Source organism: Mus caroli, chromosome 5 (assembly GCF_900094665.2).
Source record: "Mus caroli chromosome 5, CAROLI_EIJ_v1.1, whole genome shotgun sequence".
In the NCBI taxonomy this organism is placed as follows: domain Eukaryota; kingdom Metazoa; phylum Chordata; class Mammalia; order Rodentia; family Muridae; genus Mus; species Mus caroli.
The window spans coordinates 116876611-116889265 of NC_034574.1; the positions used below are offsets into that span (position 1 = coordinate 116876611).

The window sequence follows — 12655 nt, forward strand, 5'->3', positions numbered from 1 at the left end:
ATGAGTTACCTGATCTGGATGCTAGAAATTGAATTCAAGTTCTCAGCGAGAACAAGTGCTCTTAACTGAGACGTCCATCTCCAGTCCCTTAAACAGGCTTCTGAGACAGCATCTCCCTATGTATCTCAGGCTGGCCTGGCCTCACTGCTGGCCCCGATTGTCCTGTCTGCACGGAGTGCTGGGATTACAGGCTTATGACATGAACCCAGATCACTGCCTCTTCCTCTGCAATTGCCTTGAATGTTAGCTGGCATTGACGCTTGCTTGACTTACTGCCTGTGGGTGCTGGTAACGCTTCCTCCTGGGTAAATGTGATCTTATTGAGGGCATGTGTTTTGGTTTGAAAGTAAAAGACCCCCCTGCAGGCTCCCAGGCTGAAACTGTTTTTCAAGCTTAGAGAACTTTGAGGATGGTAGCTGGTAGAGACCAATCGCTAGGCCTGGAAAGTTATATCCACTTTAGGTTGATATAACTTTAGGTCTGCGCTCCTCTCCCTCCAGGTCCAGGCCTGAGGCACCACAGAGTGGGCTGCTTGATGTCACAGTGGACTGTGACACACCAAAACAGATCTCTTCTAAGTTGTTTTTGTCTGGTATTTGGTCACAACAACAACAACTTGAAAGTAACGCACACAACACCCGTGAAGTAATCCTATGAGAAACAACTAGCCCTGATTGTTGCTGGCATCCAGAATCTGTGTGTGTGTGTGTGTGCACGCGTGCGCGCACAGTAACTGAAGTGTGTGTGTGTGTGTACGCACACAGTAACTGAAGGCTGACTGCGAGTGGCTTCTTGAGCTGTTGTTGCCCACAGAACTCATTGTCTGGCCAGCCAATCCCAAGAGTCACCTGTCTTGACCCCACCAACCAGCACGGGGGACTACAGACACGCATCACCATGCCCGACTTCATACAAGAGTGCTGTGGACCTGACCTCAGATAAAGTGTTTGCATAGCACACCCTTTGCCCAATCGTACCCTTAAAATTAAAAAAAAAAAATGTAAGCATTAAACCTAGGACCCTGCAATCCTAGTTCTTACGAGACAGAGGCCGAAAGATTCGGAATTCAAGGCCCTTCTCAGCTCTAGATGGAGTTCAAGGTCAGCCTGAGCTACTTGAGACAGTCTCAAGACAGACAAAGGCAAACCAACTAACAACAAGAAGGAAAAAAAAAAAAAAGAGCCATTATATAGGTTAGCTTTTATTGTCAATTTAATACAACCTAGAAACAATTGGGTAGAGTCTCAATAAGGGATCGTCTGCATTGTGTTTGCCTGTGGGTATATCTGTAGGAGATTGTCCTGATTGTGTTAACTGATACAGGAAGACCTAGCCCACCATGGGTGGCACCATTCCCTAGGCCAGGGGATCCTGAAGTATATGAGAATAGAGAAACTGAGCTGAGTGTAACACAGTGAGTGAGCGAGGTTGCAGAAGCTTATCTCTCTCTGCTCTAAGTGTGGATATAATGTAACTAGCTGCCTCAACTTCTCGCCTTGACTTCCTCACAATAGTGAACAAGAATGGCAAACTTAAATAATCCCTTTTCCGCCCATGCTGGGTTTTGCTGGGGTATTTCTCACAGCAAACAGAAATGAAACCAGACAGTCATGGATAATTCTGTTTTCTTTCTTTCTTTCTTTCTTTCTTTCTTTCTTTCTTTCTTTCTTTCTTTCTTTCTTTCTTTCTTTCTCTCTCTCCTTCCCTTCCTCTCTCCCTCCCTCCCTCCCCCTCTCTCTCTCTCTCTCTGTCTCTCTCTCTCTCTTTCTTTCTTTCTTTCATTTTTTTTCTTTTTCTTTTTTTAGACTGGATTTCTCTGTGTAGCCCTACAGAAACTTCTTCTGTAGACCAGGCCTCCAACTCAGAGATCCACTTGCCTCTGCTTCCTGAGTTCCAGGATTAAAGATGTGTTTTCACCCCCCCAACACCCCCCCCAGCCTATCACAGATAAAATTAGAGTAACTACGAATAGTCAAATATGGCAACGTAGAACAGCTAATTCTGATCCATCCTTAGGGGGCTGTTATGCTCCTTACTTGTCCCCCCAGTTTCCTCTTGTGGAAACTGGGGACCTAGGTGACACCCCTCCCTTCCTGCTCCTGAGGGCTTCCCTACAATGCTCACATTCAAAGCTTCTAAACAGGAAATTTGGAGCTACTTAGAGGGAATGTAAATTGAGGTCTCTGGGTGCCAGGGCCTGCTATGGAATTTCCAGTCTTCCTACCTCTGGAGGGCACGCCCTGTCTTGTACTGATCTTTCTTTTCTTTTTTCTTTCCCCTTACTGGTGCGTGAGTTGTACAGAAACTTGTTACAACGAATCCCTTACAGTGATTGTGCAGCTTAGTGGAAAGGATATTATACTCATGGATATGACTCTCAGTCATCGAGAGCCCCTAAGCTGGGTGGGACAGCTTGAAAGGTGTGCCACGGTTCTCACAGAAGTTATTATGAGTTGATTTTTCACATGAGGAGGGTCTCAATATGTTAGCCAGGCTAACCTTGAATTTCTGGGTCAAAGGATTCTTCTTTGGGTAACTGGGACTCCAGATGTTTGCCACTGCTCCCACAAAACAGTTTTAAAACTTTGATAGGTCCTGGCGGTATATGTCTGTGAGCTTTGAACTCTGGAAGCAAGTAGAGGCAGGAGGATCACTGCAAGTTTATGGCCAGCCTGGTCTACATGATGAATTCCAGTCTAGCCAGGAGGGATATATAGACGCTGACTCAAAACAAACAAACAAACAAACAAACAAAGGGGCTGGAGAGATGGCTCACAAGCAGTTAAGAGCACCGACTGCTCTCCCAGAGGACCCGGGTTCAATTGCCAGCATCCACGTGGCAACTCACAACTGCCTGGAACTCCAGCTCCAGGTCTTCTGAGACTCTCAGACAGACATCCGTGCACATAAACCAAAGCCAAAACCAAACGTTAACTGATTAAACATGAGTACATAAAGTCGAGGAGGTGGTAGGTAGATGATGCTTTTAATCCTAGTACTGGGCAGACAGAGGAGTCATCTCTTTGAATTTGAGGCCAGCCTGGGCTACACACCAAGTTCTGGATCAGCCACAGCTACATGTGGAGAGCTTGTTTCACAAACAAACAAACAAAACAAAATAAAGAATTAAGCAAATAAATATAATAGGGCCAGGGCTGTAGCCCAGTGGTAGAGCACTTGCCTAGCTCACCCGATACCCTGAGCTTGGTCTCCAACAATATAAAAGTACCATAAGAATACCAGCTGTCCCTTGTCAACTGCTTGCTGTCTATCAGGCATCTTACTGAGAGATTTCCACGTGCAATCTCATCTTCTCTTCACACACATCCTGTGAAAGAGGTTTTGTTACCTTACCTCTGGAAAAACAGGGCCTAGAGCAGCAAGCGGTTCTCAAAACCTCCCAATGCTGCTACCCTTTATTTAACACAGTTCCTCATGCTGTGGTGAGCCCCAACCGTAAGATTGTTTTCGCTGCTACTTCATAACTGTCACTTTGATACTGTTACGAATCACAATGTAAATATCTGATATGCAGGATATCTGATATGCAACCTCTAGGAAAGAGTTGTTGGACGCCCCCCCTCCCCAAGGGCTGAGAACCATTGGCTTGGAGACTTTAAGCAGGTAACTCTCTCATGTCTGCAAATAACCTGGGTTTCTGTTTTAGTTTATCTATTACTGGTTAACGAGTCACCACCAAAACCAGTAGCTTAAAATAAACGCCACTGTCCTTTTCCTTCATGGGTATCTGGGTATCATGGTGTTCATGGGCATCATGACTGAATTCAGCTGGTTTCCTTGGGGCCTTTTCAGTTGGGGGTCTAGGTTAGAAATATAGAACTATACTCTTGTCACGGCCAGGAGAACTAGTTTTTCTCCTGGCCCTGACAAGATACTCAACAAACACAACTTAAGGGTTTGGTTTTGGCTTACAGTTAGAGGGGATACAGTCCCAGCATGGCTGGGAATGCAGAGCTATGAGCACGAGGCCTGGGGTCAACACATGCTGCGGTCAGGAAGCAGAGGGAGGTGAGCCAGAGGTGCTTTCTCCTTTGTATCAGTGTGAGACTCCAGCCTATACACTTAGGGTGGGCCTTCCCTCCTCCATTAAACCTCTCTGAGAACACCCCTCCCCCACTCCACCCCACCACACACAGAGAAAGTTTGAGACTGAGTCCTGGCGATGATCAAGAATGACACGGAGACACACGGGTTCCTCACCCTCTCGGTATAGTCGTATGCTTCTCCACGTGGCTTCTTCACCTGGCCCTGCCACGATGTGTTCTGCACACGGGGTAGGCTGGGCTGCATGTGGGTCACTCTGGGTTTCCAGAAGGCCACAGGCTGACCTTCTTCATGCTTGTGCTTGGGAATCCCAGAACACCACCACTATCATATCACAGCAAGGGTTCATGGTCCACTGAGACAGGAGACACTCGTAGAGTCCAGTGGCAGGAAGCACAGATTCTTGGAGGACATTTTGAAAGGTGTCTCACTGCAGACTGAAAATGTCATTGAAGGCACATGTGGCTTAAGGAGACAGGACAGACCTGGGGCTCTAATAAAGACGACAGAGTAGTAGAAGTGGAGAGATAAACATTAGTTGTACAAACGTGTGTGTGTGTGGGGGGGTATTTATATATACACACACACATACATATATGTGTGTGTGTGTACATGCATATATATACATATATGTATATCTACATATATATGTGTGTATATATATGAATAATAAATGCAATGAGTAGGGAAAGTGAGAAAGAATTTTTTTGTTTGTTTGTTTTTTCGAGACAGGGTTTCTCTGTGTTCTCTGTATATCCCTGGCTGTCCTGGAACTCACTCTGTAGACCAGGTTGGCCTTGAACTCAGAAATCTGCCTGCTTCTGCCTCCCAAGTGCTGGGATTAAAGGCGTGCACCACCACTGCCCAGCTAATAAAGAATTTTTCTATTTTCTTTTCTTTGTTTCTTTTTTCTCTTTCTCTTTCTTTCTTTCTTTCCTTCTTTCTTTCTTTCTTTCTTTCTTTCTTTCTTTCTTTCTTTCTTTCTTTCTTTCTTTCTTTCTTCCTTCCTTCCTTCCTTCCTTTCTTTCTTTCTTTCTTTGATGCACAATCTGACATAGCACAGCTGAGAATAACTGAACTTCTGATCCTCCTGCCTCAGGAGTGCTGGGGTTTCAGGCATGCACCTCCACTTCCAGTTCACGCCAAACTTGGGACTTAATGCAGAGTTTTGTGGATATTCAGCAAGCATTCTCTCAACTGGGCTACATCCCAGCCTTAGGGTTCTTTGTTTGTTTGTTTGTTTTATGTTCATTGATGTTTTGCCTGCATGTATGTCTGTGCGAGGGTGTCAGGTCCTGGAACTTGAGTTTCAGACAGTTGAGCGCTACCAAGTGGGTGCAGGGAACTGATAGCAGGCCCTCTGGAATAATGGATAGCACCTTCGGGTTGGGAGCCTGGCATGGTGGTTTTAAACCAGCCTGAGCTACATAGTGTGCCCCTGTTTTAAATGTCCAAAAAAAAAAAAAAACCCAAATCAAAACAACAACAAAAGCAACAACAACAAAATCCTGCTCTCCAGTACTAGGGCAGTAAGTGTGTGCCACTCTGCTCTCCAGTACTAGGGCAGTAAGTCTGTGCCACTCTGCTCGGTCTCATCTTGAAATTTTCTATGCTTTTTTTTTTTTTAAGGGCCCTAAAATTTCCATTTTTGCATTATACCCTGCAGGCTGCAGAACCAGCTCTGCGGCTATGTATGCTTCCGTCCTAAGACTATGGTCTTGCATCATCCTGGAACTGGATTGGGAGCTAAAGGCCCAGAAGGCCAATGGGGCAGCCCTGGCAGCACAGTGAGGTTTAACTCCTCATGTGCTGGGGATCTCATCCCTTCAAGCCCTATGCACGCATGACTTCAAACCTCATCCTAACCAGTGTATCTTCAGTTAGAGGGTCAGGCATGGTGGCAAAGACGTTACAATCTTTCTTTCTTCCTTCCTTCCTTCCTTCCTTCCTTCCTTCCTTTCTTTCTTTCNCCTTCCTTCCTTCCTTCCTTCCTTCCTTCCTTTCTTTCTTTCTTTCTTTCTTTCTTTCTTTCTTTCTTTCTTTCTTATGTGAATCAATATTTTGCCTTCATTTAAGTGCACCACACTCCTGTTTTGCCCATGGAGGCCAGGGGAGGATGTTGGATCTCCCAGAACTAGAGTTGTAAGCTGTTGTGAGCCACCACGTGGGTGCTGAAAACTGAACATAGATCCTTTGCCAAAGCAGCAAGTGTTTTTAACCACAGAACTGTCTCTCAGCCCCAGCACCCAAGAGGCAAAGGCAGGTGGATCTCTGTGAGTTCAAGGCCAGCCTGGTCTATATAAAGAGGTCCAGGCCAGTTAGGGCTGCGTAGTGACACCCTGCCTCAAAATAAGATAAAATAGGTTAGGAACATCTATTCCGAGGATATCCCAGAACTCACGTATTTTCCATTGTCATTGTCAATTAAAGACACTTGTCATTTGCTCTGCATTATCCTTATAGGCTATTGACTTTCCCCTGTGAGGGTGAATCATTTCCTTTAAACCTACTGTGTTCCCATCTAACAATAAACACTCAAAAAAAAAAAAAAAAAAAAAAAAAAAAAAAAAAAAACAACAACAACCAAAGTTACACCCCTCCTCTTCCTCGCCAGTTCTAAAGAAAGCTTTTTGGTAAGACAGACTTGGCTGCACTCTGCCAGCTCCTAGGGGAAGTGTGTTATAGGCAAGGCTGCGCTTGGGGTTTTGCTTAATTTTCCTGGCTTTTGGTTTGTGGTGAGGGCCTCTGTCTGTCTGTGGGCCTGCCATGGGCTTCTGGGTACTGGACCTTGTCGAGGTTCGGTTTTTTACTGTTTATTGTAGTGTTAAGTGCTGACCTCCAAGACCCAGAGTCAGCCTTTGGGACCTGGCCCTCAGTTAATTCTGATTGGTAAATAAAAACACATGCAGCACAGCAGCTGGGCAACTGCCTGCCCTCCATGTTGGCTGAAGAGCAACCAAGATGGAACATGGTAAACAGTGATAATTTTGGGGTGGCAGATGGGAAAGTAGATTCTAACATCATAGAGGCTAGGCAGCCGCCCAGCTATTGTGCTGCCTAAGACATATTCAAATATAAAGAAATATAAAGGCTGTGAGTGTCTTTCATCCAGGAACATAAATGGTTAAAGGTGGGAAGGAACCCCGTGCCATGATTTTTTTTTACTGAGTTTTGTTTGTTTGTTTGCTTGGTTTTTTTTTTGTTTTTTTTTGTTTTTTTAGAACAGGACCTTTAATTCCTTCTCTTGAAGGACAACATCATTAAAAAGTTTTTTGAGCTAGCGTCACACTTAAGGGACAGGCTTTTCTCAAAATCCATTTTTACCAGGATCAGGCAACAAAAGTGTGAAAGGTTATGCCCAAGGATAGCATTTTAGCTGGGCAGTGGTGGCGCACGCCTTTAATCCCAGCACTAGGGAGGCAGAGGCAGGCAGATTTCTGAGTTCAAGGCCAGCCTGTTCTACAGAGTGAGTTCAAGGACAGCCAGGGCTACACAGAGAAACCCTGCCTCAAAAAACAAAAACAAAACAAAAAATCCCCCCCCACACCACCAAAAAAAAAACAAAAAAAACAAAAACAGTCCTCTCACTGGTCTCCATGTGGTTTTGCATATAGAATATGTATGTGCATTCGAATGTATGTGAAGACTATAAACCAACCTCTACTGCCATTCCTCAGGAGTGACTTAAAACATTGTTTGTTTCTTGTGTGTGTGTTTGCACACATGCATGTGTGCACACCCAGGTAGAGCAGACACACACTTGCAGAATTCACCTCTCAGGTCAAACTCAGGTTATCAGCCTTGGCGGCAAGCGCCTTCATCCCCAGCCATCATGCCAGCCCCTGCCATGTTTGCTTGTTTTGCTGTTGTTTCCTTTCTGACATGGAGTCTCTCACTGAGACCTAGAGCTCACCCATTCAGCTACACTGGCTGGCCATTGAGCCTCTCCTGTCCCTGCCTCCCCAGCCCTGGCATCCCCAGCGTGTGCCACCATATGAAACCTGCAGACTAAAGTTGGGTCTTCATGGTCATGTGATAGGCACTTTACTGATTGAAGGATCTCCCTAACCCAGTTTCCACAGATTTCTAGCATATAGGAGAGGCAGGCAGATCTCAAGTTCAAGACCAGCAAGCTAGCCAGGTGTGGTGGTGCACGCTTTTATTCCCAGCACTTGGGAGGCAGAGGCAGGTGGATCTCTGAGTTCAAGGCCAGCCTGGTCTACAGAGTGAGTTTCAGGGCAGCCAGAGCTTCTCCGGCTTCCTAGGAAGGAGTCAAGCCAAGAATTCTTACCAGCACCAAGGATCACATACCGTCTTTCTTTTTTCATGTTTACCATCAATTATTATTATTATTATTACTTTGTTTTGGGTTTTTCAAAACAGGGTTTCTCTGCATAGCTCTGGCTGCCCTGAAACTCACTCTGTAGACCAGGCTGGCCTCGATTGAAGATGTGTGTCGCCACCGTCTAGGCTGTATCTGCTTCTCTATAAGCATCCACGCTACTGTGTCAGTCCCTAGAGAGTCGCCATATCCCAAGTCCTGGCTCACAAAGGCATACATTTCCCATTCTCTTTTCTGCTTTTTCTTTTCAACCTGGCCAGAGCCTAAGCATTCCGTCTCTGGTACTCTGGGCTCTCCCACCCTTTCCCTGAAACCCTCCCTCCCCCCCTCCCGACCCCCGTCCCCACCCACCCACGGTGTGGTTGCCCATCCACTCTGGTTGTTGACAAAAACCACCACGGCTCTCTCTCTTCCTCTTCTCCATCTCCCTCCTCCAGCCACTGAGATTTCCAGCTTGCCTGCCCTGGAATTTTTCTTGTAAACTTTAATAAAATTACCCTCGAGCTTAAAAACAACAACCACAACAACAAACCCCATGTAATGTAGTAAGCCATTATTGAGCATGTGTAGCCAGAGATTCCCGTTTGGAGCGATTATAGTTGTTCAGCAACTGTTTATTTATCATCTACTACACACACACGGTCTTCTTCCGGGCACCTGGGAACAATAGATTTCTCGTGCTTCTGAGTGTACAGTCATTGACTTTGCTCCCAAACCCTTTGGCATCAGTATTAACCCTGCTGAACATCAAAACTGAGTGGCGTTAAATAAAGTCTTCCCTACGAGCACATGTCTAATAAGCATTTAAACTAAGATTCAAACTTGACCGTGTAGCCAAAAATTATTACTGCGTTAATGTATTTGGTGGGCGGGTGCGCGCGCATGCGCAAGTGTGCATGTGCGCATGAGTGAACCTATGTGGAGACCAGAGAAGCACCTTTGGGATTTGGTGTCCTCCTACCGCGTGGGTCTCAGGGATACTCAGGTTGGTGGTTTGGAGGCAGACCTGTTTACCCACTGAGCCTTCTCGCCAGCCCTACAGTCAGGCTGATTTTCGCTCCTGGGCTGGGCAACACCTCTGGCAAAGGAAACCACGGGGACAACCTTGAGGAGCATCTAAGGCTAAAGACATAAACGCCAAGGTCCCTTCCCTGGGGAGAGTACCCTGGAAACTGGAGAGAGTGAATGGCTGTCACCACTTGTGTGGCTTGAAAGTGGAACTAGGGTTAATATGGAATCAATTTCTTCTTCTCCAGGACTGGGGCAGCCTGGACTTTCACAGAATCACCTAGCTGTGAGAATTCTGGGTAGTATTTGGGGGAACATACGTGCTTGAGGGAGGCCCCCAATAGGAGACCCGGATGGCTGACCAGAAGTCTAGACACTGACGAAAGGACATGGAGCTAAACTGTTGCTGCCACCTCTAATGCTTTGCTTTCTCCCAAAAGTTGGCTAACGACGCTACAGCTAAAAGGGGCACAGAGGGGTTGGGAGTGCAGTTCAGTGGTCAATGCTTGCCTAGCTCGAGTAAGGTCCCAAGTTCAATGCCCAGCACCAAAGACAAAACAGACGAGGATGCTGGACAGGGTGGGACAACACACTGTGGATTAAACAAAGACTTGAGAAGGGAGGAAGGAAGGATTTCAGCTCAAACTCATGTGTTAAGCAGTGAAGAACAACCATGCTTGAATTAACCCATCCCAAATACCAGAAAGGACACCCCCCCCCCCATGGCTGCGGTAAGCAGGCTCTCAGTTCCCACTGGAGAAACGATAGCTGATATCAGGTGGACAAGTCCCTCAGCATCTTCTTTGAAATGCAAACAAAAGAAAAACAAAGAAAGAAACCACTTAAAATCAGAAAAAAATCGTGGCGCCCGCAAGGTTAGAATAGATTCTTTTTGCTGCCCTCCTGGGGCACCTGGATGTTCAAACCTTGAAATGTGTGAGGCTCCCCAGGGAAGATTTAAAAACGGCTAGGTCCGGGTGTCCTGCAGTAAAGGGTCTCGCTCAGCTGGAAATAAGTGTATTGACTCAGTGCAGTTTCTATTTTTTCAGTCCAGGAAATACCGACGAGTTATTGAGATCGTTAACTCTCTCCTAGCTAGAACAAGACCCAGCCAGGCTCATACCGCTTTTCTCAGCCATGCAAAGCGACACCGGCTCCGGGTAGTTCCTAACCCGACACCCGCGGTTTCCTTCACACTCACACGCTGCCCCCTTACCATTGCAATCAGAGTATTTAAACACAACCAACCGGTTTGGAACCTTCTGGAAAAGGTCGAGCAGGATGGATCCCATTTCTACCTGAGTGAGAAAGATACAGCTAAGAGTGGGAGGGGGCATCTTCAAGTCCTCCACCCTTCAGATTTAACTCACATTGCCCACTTCTCTGCCTCGTTGTTGGGCTGTTTTTCTTAATGGCATTCAACACACTTGGAGATCCCACTGCCCATCAGATGGCCTCTGGGAACGATTTGCCCCATCGATGGAGCTCTTACTGCAGAGGTTCGAAATTGGCATCTCTTCTGACCTCCGTGTCTTCGAGCGTCCTGGGTGTTTGGGCTTCAGGCTGCATATTGTGAGCTTGGCGTAGAATTTGGGGAGCGAGGGGCTTGAGAAGTAATATACAAGGGGATCCAGCATGCTGTTCAGGTAGGTGAAGCTCAGGGTGACGTGGAGGGCTGTGTGGACAGAGGGGTCACAGGCACTGGTGGGCACCGTCCAGAGGAAGTAGAGCCTAGCCAGCACACTGGGCAAGTAACACGTGATGAACACAGAAGCCACCACCATGATGAACCGGGTGGCCCTCCTCATTCGAGCTTGTCTGGTCAGCTGCTGCCTCCGTCTCAGGCTCCAAACAACGTTGACGGAGCAGAACAAGATGATTGTCAGGGGCAGGAAGAACTCCAGCTGGAACATGACATCGTGCCACCCGTTGGCTGACTCCATGATGAAGCTCTCACAGGACGACAGCGTCCCCTGCACACACAGGTGACTCTCCATCAGAAGATACACAGTCCCCAAGATGACCAAAGTCCAGAGGACACAGGCAGTGGCAGTGGCAGTCCGGTTGGAGATGGCATTCACCATATGGTGGGGGTGGACCACTTTGAAATACCTATCCACAGCCACCACAGTGAGGAAGACAATGCTCCCGGCCCTATTCATGGCCAGCTTGAAGAGGACCAGGCGACAGGCGATATCTCCAAAAATCCAGTGTCTGCGTCTGAGGTAGTAGTCTGTCCGAAGGGGTAGGCAGATCATGAGGAGAAAATCGGCCACAGCCAAGTTGAAAAGGTAAATAGTGCTTGACTTCCAGGTCTTCATGTGAAAGCAGAAGCCGCACAGGGCTATGCCGTTGCCCAGGGCGCCAAGCACGAAGACCAGGATGAGTAGAGGAGGCATCACCTGGGAGATGGGTTCCCCCTCGATGAGACAGCACGACCCGTTGTCCATAGCAGTTGGAGAGAGGACCGGCATCCAAGGTGGCCGGCACAGAGGCACAGCTGCCTATCCGAACACTAGGGCTCCTCTAGCAGCTGGGCCCCTAACCTCATCACCCTGGGATGCAGGCGCTGCACCCACGAGAGAAACTTCAGCTAGGAAATGAAAGCCCGCAGCAAGTCCTTTCTCCTAGGCTTGGATCACAAGCTGCATGTCCCCTACAGAGGTGAAGCTTGCAGCTGGGTCAGGCTCTGGGGCGCAAGCGCTTTCCCACGAGTGTACATTTCTGGGTCGCAGCTCGGGGGTCCGACGCTATACATGCTACAGACTCGTTGCTAGATCGAGCCCTGGAGATGACTTTTCTTTTTCTGGTTTTGTCTTTTCCCTCACGCTCTGCACTGCAGAATGCTCTGATCTGCCAGAAGGCTTGCGGGGTGGGGGTGTGGGGGGAGCTTGTTTGCCCTCCCTCCTGGTGGAGAAATCTAAACATTTCCTGGAGTCGTTCTGGGCCTCTGCCTGGCTGCTTTCCTCCCTAACCTTTGCCTGACTACCCGTCCTCCCTCAATCCCCTGGGACACTCCCATGCAGTGCCAGAGAGGGGAGACTGTGTTCTGAGGCCTCTCGGGGCCACTTCCGGTGCCCACACCCAGAAGCACAGCCTCCACTCCTGGGAAGGTCTGCAGAGAAACGCAGTTTGAAACATCTGCCTGGTATCAGAAAAATTCTTTCTGGGCTGAGGGTCTGAGTCGGCTTTCATTTCCTGAGTCTCTGCGCTCGGAGACTGCGGCATGTGCAAAACTCT

At 47.6% G+C, this 12655-nt stretch overlaps 1 protein-coding gene across 1 annotated transcript; it reads right to left on the minus strand.

Moving 5' to 3' along the window:
• Positions 1–9006: 9006 nt before the first annotated feature.
• Positions 9007–12276, minus strand: Hcar1 (hydroxycarboxylic acid receptor 1). The gene has a single exon (XM_021163836.1). It carries the CDS (start codon positions 11887–11889, stop codon positions 10834–10836), a length of 1056 nt encoding a protein of 351 aa, XP_021019495.1. The 5' UTR covers positions 11890–12276; the 3' UTR covers positions 9007–10833.
• Positions 12277–12655: the final 379 nt, after the last annotated feature.

Excerpts from the sequence above, each read along its gene's own strand:
- Hcar1 (XM_021163836.1), bottom strand. The coding sequence starts at position 11,889 with ATGCCGGTCCTCTCTCCAACTGCTATGGACAACGGGTCGTGCTGTCTC.